The 9677-nt window shown below is 38.8% G+C and overlaps 1 protein-coding gene across 1 annotated transcript; it reads left to right on the top strand.

The window, feature by feature from the left end:
* Positions 1-1255: 1255 nt before the first annotated feature.
* LOC139946719 (beta-1,4-galactosyltransferase galt-1-like) lies at positions 1256-7761 on the top strand. Its single transcript, XM_071944373.1, has 2 exons — positions 1256-1663; positions 1800-7761. Exon 2 carries the CDS (start codon positions 3009-3011, stop codon positions 4383-4385), a length of 1377 nt encoding a protein of 458 aa, XP_071800474.1. The 5' UTR covers positions 1256-1663; positions 1800-3008; the 3' UTR covers positions 4386-7761.
* Positions 7762-9677: the final 1916 nt, after the last annotated feature.

The following is a 9677-nucleotide window of genomic DNA, read 5'->3' as shown; positions in this document are numbered from 1 at the left end:
AATGTCTTATTATTTGCACGCAATATTTGTATACTGCTCTTAGGCAAAACTTTGGACTCAATTGGTCATCAAGAGCAGTTGTAAGAGAATATACTGGAAGTTGCACAAATCTGTGTGCTTTCAGATGCCTAATGAAGGGCTTCAGGCCTGAAGTATTTTAATATTTGAGTGAGAAATTACCTCTTTCTCAAAAAAATACGTTTCTTCAGATTTGTTTACTACCAACTGCTCTCCATTGCTCGCTACCAATAGGTTTTTATGCTTACAATTATTTTCAGTCATAAGTATCATTAGTGTTCAGTGACCTTTCCTTTTCCTTATCTATACCTTAGATCTCAGATCAATTTGAGTAGCAACTCAACACAAATTGGTTTTGTACAGGTTTGAAAGAAAAATGCCTACTAGCTTTGATCGGGAAGCTGTAGGAGAGTGTAAGCTAGGGGCCACCTTGGCTCTACGGGGTTGCAACTTTTTAATTTCAAACATTTAAATCTGCTTACTTGATCTTGCATTCATTTCGCGGTCAAATTCTACTTCCTACTTAACTAAAACATCATTATTCATGGAGGTTTCTACCTCCATGTATTTGTGTACATAATGTGCGTTGTATCCACTAATATCGCTGGTTGTATACAAACAGGGGTACAGTCTGAGGGTTTGCATAAAAGATTATGGAGCGCCGGTGGCACAAGGTTCATGAACTTGAGTTATATCTAACATTGGAACGAGAAATTCTCACAAGCACTTTTTCAAGGAATTGGGTCGAGTAAAAAAATAAACATGTTTAGCGTCCCCGCCCGCTTCCTTTTTAGAGGCCGCCTTCTTTTTTATTTTATTTTTTATTTAATTTTTTGTGTGTTTGAAAAAAGGGTTTAATAAACGATCTCAGCTAAAACAATCACTAATGTCTTGTCTGAATGTCTTGACCAAAATGTTTCATTTATGTATTGTGTGTTTGAGCAGTAAAAAAAACACTGGATATTTGACATTTTAAAAAGAATGGCGGCCATCTTGAAACAAAAAATAAAAAGCCCCTCCTCCTTCATTTTTTTGAGAAACCCAGACGCAAAATATGTTGATTTTTTTCTCTGCCTTATGTTGTGCTCTAGCAGCTCCATGAACTTTGGGCCGTGTAGGCATTCACTTCAGCACGAATTTATAATCTTGCACCCAAGGCGCTCTATAACACGTTAGACATAGTCTATGCATTATTAATAAGATATACAAAAGCCGCTATACACGAGCAATCCATAAATCGTTATGCAAACACATGAAGACTGCTAATAAACCCTATTGCAAATACAGTGATAAACATACCACACCCTTCGCAGTCACACACCATACCCCATGGTCCTAGATGGGAACAGTCGCTGGTTGCCTTATGTCTTAACGTTACAGAGAAAGTCAACACAGTTCAAGCTGGCACTTGAATAACAATGGACATGTTCCGCTGGTAATGGTTCAATCCAAGCGGTTCAAAAGGTTGCACAGAGGAAAAGAACAGAGGAAAGTTGATACACCGTGGAACAACTACCCGATCACACTGAATTTCTGACTTGATTTTACCATGGATGTAGGAATAACTTCATGGTTTTACGGGAACTTCTAAAGAAGAGAGCTTATGAAGACAGGTTTGAACTTGATGCTGGTGAACAAAATAAAGGTAAGGAATAAATGCTACACCTACTGCATACTCTGCATTTAAATTTTAGAGGATAAGGACATAGGGAAATTGGTACATCATTGAGAACAACGCATGCATCTACTCTTTCACTCCATTTCTGACTTGATTTTATTAGAACTTATGTTTGGATGGTCATTCCCTGCTGTTCCTTAAAGTGGTCATCGATAAGAAGAGAGCATTTTGAAGACATGTTTGAACTTGGTGTGCACAGAAGACGGTGAGGACTGCATACTCTGCATTTAAGATTCAGAGGGAAAGAACGGAGGAAAGTTAATACACCGTTGAAAACAACGCATGGATCTACTCGTCGACGTTCACTCCATTTCTGACTTTTTTTATTGGAACTTTGAATTGGAACGCCATTCCCAGCTCCACCAAAGTGGCAATGCCCAACAAGAGAACACTCGGAGACATGTTTGAGCTTGATGGTGGTAAACAAAATCAAGTGATGAATAACAACTGATGCTCCAGCTACTTCTTCATTTGCAATTGGGATTATCTACTAGTGACGCAGTTCTCGTAAAATGAACTTGAAGTGCCCCCTTCAATGCAGCTAGGATTTTACATACAGGGCATGAACGCTGAAGAGAGACAGTTTTTCTGAGCGGGCGACTGCCTTCGGTGCATACATGTGGAGTGTTTCGCTGTGTACAGTGCACGGATAATGATACCATAATTTACCAATGGTGACGAAATCTTAACGTGATTAGTGATTATTGTAACTAGTGATAACCATGTGCTTGGATTTTGTAATAATGGACGTAACTGTTGATTTTGTGCGTTTTGAGCAGGGCCGAAGCACATGTGTGTTTACGGTTGATCTTTGGACCATTGGGTGTTATGGCGCAGTGTCATTTACGGCACGGACAATTGGGACATGTTTGGTTTCTGATCTTTAAATTTGCAGGAGGGAGCAATCACACGAACCCGAATAAGCATAAGGTATGGAAGATATCTATGTCACACAATTTTGACTGCAGAACTCTGGTGGTTGTTATAAAACGTAATAAATTGCATCGGTTGTGGGGAAAATAAACCAACTGAACAACAGCAGGACAGTCCAACTTAAGACCTATGAACTGGACCACTATTTCGAGACAAGTCGACCCACAACAAGAAAAGAACAATCGATTATTCCCACGCCACCATGCTTGAATAATCGATGAAGTGAAACTCTGAATTCCTAGCAATGAGATAATTGATTTCTATGTAATGTCATCTTGAAGGTTCTCTATACATGTAAACAAACCAGTTTTGGGTCTTATGATGCATCGATACAAACACACTCAGAATTATTGTTAGCTGATTTCTTTTTTTTTTTGCCATGGATGACCATTTGAGATCTGTGAGCTTCAAAGCGTCAAGGGGTAGTAAGACCACCCCATCGAAGTCAACCTTTTCATCCAAGAAACTTGAGATAGCATGCTCTATCATCATCGTCTTCCAAATAACCACCGTGTCCTTGTATATATTTTACACGGGTACGAAACCTCCCGGGAGGGTCACCAGAGTTGGGAAGCACGAGGAGGTATCGCCTCTTGACGATCCGAGTTGCTACCTCAAGGATAAACTCGAGACACCTCAGCTGCCCACTGTACACTCAATCTTCGCAGACCCGTTCACCAACGAGGTTGTTGTGGTTGGAGTTCGCCTCTGGTTTGAGAGGTGGCTCACGGAGGCTTTCCTCTGTGAGTTCAGAGGCACACGAGATGAGGTTTTCATGAGCCTCACTGACCCAATGCTAGAGGACTTTCAGAGGTTCGGTGCTACCCCACAGTATATCATCATCATGACATGCCCGTTACCGAAAGCTCTTTACGGAGTACCGAAGTTCAACATGACTTTAAGACGTATCTTAAACTCAACCACAACTCTATCCTACGAGAACATCACAGTTTGCCAGACCGGACAGCGTGAGAGTAAACCAAACTATTTATCCATGTGTACTATGGTGAAAAACATGGATGCTGCAGTACCACCGTGGCTTGAGTACCACCGTAAGTACGGAGTAGAACATGTGTATATCTACGATAACGCCAACCCCGCTACTAGCACTCTCCGCCAGAGCTTGCGGAGATTCGTCGAGGGTGGATTTTTGACGATCATCCCGTGGGGGCACGACCACTCGCCCCGCAAGACCTACTTGGAGGTCCAGATAGCCCATGAGAACGATTGTCTATGGAGGAATCGCCATCGCAGTGAATGGATGATAAAGATAGACGTGGATGAATTCTTACAACCAATGGATCCTTCTATGAATTTAATATCCGATGTGATTCGTAGGTACAGCCCGGTTGGGGCGAGAATCGGGTCTCTGCGAATCCAGAACTGGTTTTTCTGCCACGGGCGCAAACAGCCAAAGAAACGCAATATGAACCAACACGAGAGCGTCTTTGAGCGGAATCAGTACAGTAGCCGGAAACCCACGCCGGTCAACATGGGCCGGGACAAGGCGGTGGTGCGACCCACCAACGTGCATTTCTTTAAGATCCACGGAGTTAAACTCGGAGGCGACACCATCACTCTCTGCCCACGGACCGAGATGAGGATGGTTCACTACCGGGGGGATAACCGTCTACACCCCGGCTTCAAATGCTCCGATAGTCAGCCATTGAAAGACAGTTCTATGTGTAGACTGTGGGCACAAGCGAAGGGCGTGAACCCTAACAGCTCGGACCCAGATGGGCTCAATTGTATTTAAAATAATTTTTGATGTTCACCAAAATTTACTTTTTTATGTAAGAAAGTTTTTAGCGGAGTGTTTTTAAAAGCTGATTGACATGGCGCGTACTTTATAAAAATCCTTTTTATACATGCATTTTAATATTGTTGGTATGACACTGCTCTAAAATTGCAAAGGTCGCGGGTTTGAATCCCACCCAAGTAATATGCCTGTGATTTTCCTTTTCACACAGCTTGGGAAAGTACTGAGTATACAGTGCTAGCACACATCGTTGTATATGAGCAAACCAAATTTAATTTGCCTTATCCCTGATGTAAATTTCCATTATTAATTCATTTTTAATACTCACCAAAATGTACTTTATTATGAGAAAGTCGTTACGGCAGTGTCGAGGCTGACTAACATGGCGCGATATAAATGTTCACTATTATATATAATAAATAGGGTAGATGGCCTTAGCTTTCGATCCAAACCGGACCTTCTTCAGAGGCATGTTCACTATTATATACATGTAATATTATTATATTTTTATCAAGATAATGGTTGTAGTTTTAGAAAAGTAGCTAAGCATAACATTATGCTTACCAGAACAATGTACAATTTGCGACTGGCATCTTGCTCACTTCTGATAAGCAGACAATTATTAAGCAACATTTTCTGCTAATAAGCAGCTCATTGAAATCCAGAGCATACTGCGATCGAAGCGTTGATTGTACAGAATCAACGCTACTACTCATAAGAGATATGTAAAGGAACACGTTGCCTTGGATCGGACGAGTTGGTCTTTGAAAAGCGTTTGGAAACCATTTGTTATGAAATGCATATTGTTAGATAAAATAGCTAATTTTAAAAGTAAAATTTAATGATCCACACAAACATGCCTCGAAATTGCACTGTTTTCGTTTTAATTTGCGAACTAACACGGTCGGCTATTTTGTGGAGTCAAGTTTTTGACTCCATTGGCCAACCGTGTTAGTTCGCAAATTAAAAGGAAGACCACGCAATTTCGAGGCATGTTTGTGAGGATCATTATATTCTACTTTTAAAACATCTTTCAAATGGACCAACTCGGCCGACCCAAGGCAACGTGTCCCTTTAAGATTGGGCACATCCGTGCGAATATTTCAAGACAAAAATGTAGTTTGCTAATTCCTAAAAACGTCGTGTGGACGTGTGGAATATAGTATCCATGGTCTACCTAAGTAATACAACTGTGTTGGCACTTTTTGTTTTCATGTCCAAAAGCCCCTTTCACACGAGAGCAATTAAGCAAGGGTCCCTTGCTAAAATGTAGCATGGATGTAAAAAATTCATATCGTGTGAAAGGACGTATTTTTGTTCTGTTGGAGGACCCTTGAAAATTATTGTCAAAAATTGCTTTTATTTTACAACCATGCTCAAATTAAGCAAGGGTCCCCCTGTTGAATCGCTGCAGTGTGAATAGGGTTTTAGGCATGTTCTTCTAGCATAACCAAAATAGGAAAACCGAGAAGTATTGACTATATCTTACATCGATGCGATTTTAGGCATGTTCTTCTTGCATAACCAAAATAGGAAAACCGAGAAGTATTGACTATATCTTACATCGATACGATGCTGTTTTTGTTTAGCTTGTTTTTAAAAAGTATCCCGACCCAGGGCATTTCAATGGAGGGATGATCCATGCCCCTCCCTCTATCCCTAATCCTAAACCGCAAAGTATATTAGGGGATTAATGTAAAACTCGGATAATCCAATAGGGAACATCCGTTTGGGTCTTTTGATAGTTCTCTATAGTAGTATTACGAATTGTATAGAAAGTGCAACACCCTGTTCACTGTCGTGCTCAGATGTACTAGTCTGCAGAATGTGTAATCTTTGAAGTATTTCTTTATTGACTTATTTAGACAGGGTAACCTTTATTATAAAACCATTTGCTATCCCTTAGGGGTCTAATTTACAAACAGTAAAAAAATAAAACAGTAAAAACAGAAAAACTGAGTTTGATTCCAAAATTTGGTTTTGCCAATAATGGTGAACCGTGTCATTTCACGAAGAAAAGTGAAAGCTACACAGTTTAAAGGGATTGAACAATTTAATTGTGATTTTTAAACCATCTTTCTAACTCTATAATTTCATACGACTTTACATGGCCCCAAAATTCCAATATGCACACTTTTGCGTGAGCCGTGCAAATGTTGCTTAACACAAACAGAATGCGACGTTTTTATTGCTTGTGGTTTTCATATTAAAAGGCTGAAGTTTGCTTAGGGTGTCAACTCCTGATGTTCCAGGCGTAACCCTAAACAAAGCAGTTGTGTCTCATACTTCAAACACTGGTCTTCCTAAGAGCTCACGAGACGTCCGTATAAAGCAAAACGTAAGAGCTTTAGCAAACAAATCAAACAATGCTGCCACTTTTCACAGATCAATAAATATTTACTCTGTCTCAAGTTACAGTTCGTAGATACTTTTATTAAAGTTGTTTTCAAAATTTTAAAATCATGCTGTTTTTCTCCATAAAATATTGCTGCAAGAACAAAGTAAGAAATGAAACACCTTTATACATAGAACAAACTTTTAGTAATACACTTTTGTTTAGCAAAACAAATTATGTACTAAAATACTTCCTCCATAAAAATCAGGGAAAACAATTATTTTGTTGTTCAAAACCAGACAAAAAGAGGAGGACAGAAAACAAATTTCCGTTCATCAAACCCAGCTGAAAAGAGGAGGGATAGATTGTGTCTAGATAGTCTAAAAGGTAGTAAGTCTTCTTGACAAATTTAGGATGAAATTAATTCAAAAAAGTTGTGGTATGTTTTTCACAATTTCACGGAGGAAATAGTCAGACAAAAAAATCTTCATTTTTTTTTTTAAAGAAAATTTACGGACTTTACGGTTTACGAGATCAATTTAAACCATTGTCTCTAAAAATCAGACGGTGCCTTGAATACCCCAGACAGTTTCCGGCGTTAAACGGCCGTTGAACAACTCGTCCCTTTATACCTTTAGTTATCTTATTAATCAAACAAATCAACTCTAAGCAAGTCACATTAAAGACATTGGACACTATTGGTAATTGGCAAAAACTAGCCTTAACAGTTGGTGTATCTCAACATATGCATAAAATAACAAACCTGTACAAATTTGAGCTCAATCGGTCATCGAACTTGCAAGATAATAATGAAAGAAAAAAACACCCTTGTCACACGAAGTTGTGTGCGTTTAGATAGTTGATTTCGAGACCTCAAATTCTAAACTTGAGGTCTCGAAATCAAATTCGTGGAAAATTACTTCTTTCTCGAAAACTATGGCACTTCAGAGGGAGCCGTTTCTCACAATGTTTTATACTACCAACCTCTCCCCATTACTCGTCACGAAGAACGTTTTTATGCCAATAATTATTTTGAGTAATTACCAATAGTGTCCACTGCCTTTAAGTTATTGAGTAAACTTATGTTATCTTCATTATACAAAATGAGTGACCTTGTACACTCCATGGCCCTTCTGGGTGGCAAAATCCTGCTGTCTCGTCTAAGGGGAAGTTTACACTGTTCGGTGTAATTTTCATACAAATTCAACAGCAAATAAATTGTATCTGTGTGCAAAGTAGCACTTTGTCAACAAAACTGTAAAATGTTGAAATTGATAATAAACTATTTTCTTTAGACAAATTTAATTGTCAAATTGAATTTGCTTGAAAATATGATGAGTTACTTATATTGCAATTGCTTTGGAGGGTTTCGTACCCATCAATATCTGAATAAGTGTGAAAAAAAGGTAATTTCTAATAACAAATACAGCATGTTTTCAATCGCGTTAATTATAAAATTAACAGCTGGACAAGTTTTTTGACGTGTCACCTTTATTCGTTTACAAAGTTCGTAAACACCAGGGCTCAATTTTATAGAGAAGCTTAAGCAGAAAAAGATGCTAAGCACAACCAAATTTTGCTCAATACATGAGTAAGTTACACTTCAAACTACCATGTCAAATGTACCATTTGGGGCTTGTATTCTGCTCATTTCTGCTTAGAAGAATGTTGTTAAGCAATGTTTCTGCCTTTAAAGCAGCTCTATGAAATTTGGCCCAGAACATGCAATCCACATTATAAATAATTAAGCTTTAAAGGAACACGTTGCCTTGGATCGGACGAGTTGGTCTATAAAAAGCGTAAAAAATAAAAAATTGACTCCCATAAATGGCCGACCGTGTTAGTCGACGAGATTAAAAGAAAACCACGCAATTTCGAGGCATTTTTGTGTGAATCATTGTATTCTACTTTTACAATATCTTTCCAACCATATGCATTTTATAACAAACGGTTACAGGACGCTTTTCAAAGACCAACCCGACCGATCCAAGGCAACGTGTTCCTTTAAGCAGAAAAAGATGCTAAGCACAACCAAATTTGGCTCAATACATGAGTAAGTTACAATTCAAACTACCATGTCAAATGTACCATTTGGGGCTTGTATCCTGCTATTTTCTGCTTAGAAGAAAGTTGTTAAGCAATGTTTCTGCCTTTAAAGCAGCTCTTTGAAATTTGCCCCAGAACATGCAATCCACATATAAATAATTAAGCTTTAATGTATGTTTGTTCTTCCTTTGAGCTGTGTACAAAGTTCAGAGGTGAGAGTCATTACTAACGAAAAAGTCTGAAACTTGGATACAAATTCAAAGGTATGTTGAAATGTAGACTTCATTCAAGTCTCATTCTCATGTGAGAGGTCCCTAAGCTATTACCTCAACTTACTATGAAACAAAGCGTACAGTACAGTGCGCGCTCGCCGTCAAAATGTGGTCCCGAGAATGGGAAACAGGTTAGGGAATGCAGAGCATCACAAAACAGTAGTTTCCTGGGGATGGATGGCACGAGATTGGGACTTGAGTCAAGTCTAGTTGAAATGATGCCATTTCTACCTTTTGGATTCCGATAGATTCCAATGAGCTTTTGGAAACAGTTTCCAAATCACTAGAGAAGTAGACCAATGAGCAGGATTTCTTTATTTGTGGAAAAAATATTGTCTGATTTTCTCCACCAGGCCAACGTAAAAAGACTGAATTCAGCTAAAAGACTGAACAATCTCAACCCTGAAAGTTAATAGTGAAAGCAGGAAGTCCAGACTATGTGGCCCCTTTAACAGTAATTTGCGTTTGCGTTTCCTGAGTATATTTTGACTGTCTTCAGTTCCTCGTTTGTTTTACATTTTACTTCCTTATAATTGACAAGAACATGTCCACTTTATTATTCAAAATGTACAATAAACACCTTTATACGATGAATAAAGTGTGCACATCACTAAATAATCTCCAAAAACACAGTGC

Source organism: Asterias amurensis, chromosome 14 (assembly GCF_032118995.1).
Source record: "Asterias amurensis chromosome 14, ASM3211899v1".
Classification (NCBI taxonomy): domain Eukaryota; kingdom Metazoa; phylum Echinodermata; class Asteroidea; order Forcipulatida; family Asteriidae; genus Asterias; species Asterias amurensis.
This window is presented reverse-complemented; position numbering and strand designations above follow the sequence as displayed.

Bases quoted from the DNA above. Each gene is read 5' to 3' on its own strand.
- LOC139946719 (XM_071944373.1), top strand. From the start codon at position 3,009: ATGGATGACCATTTGAGATCTGTGAGCTTCAAAGCGTCAAGGGGTAGT.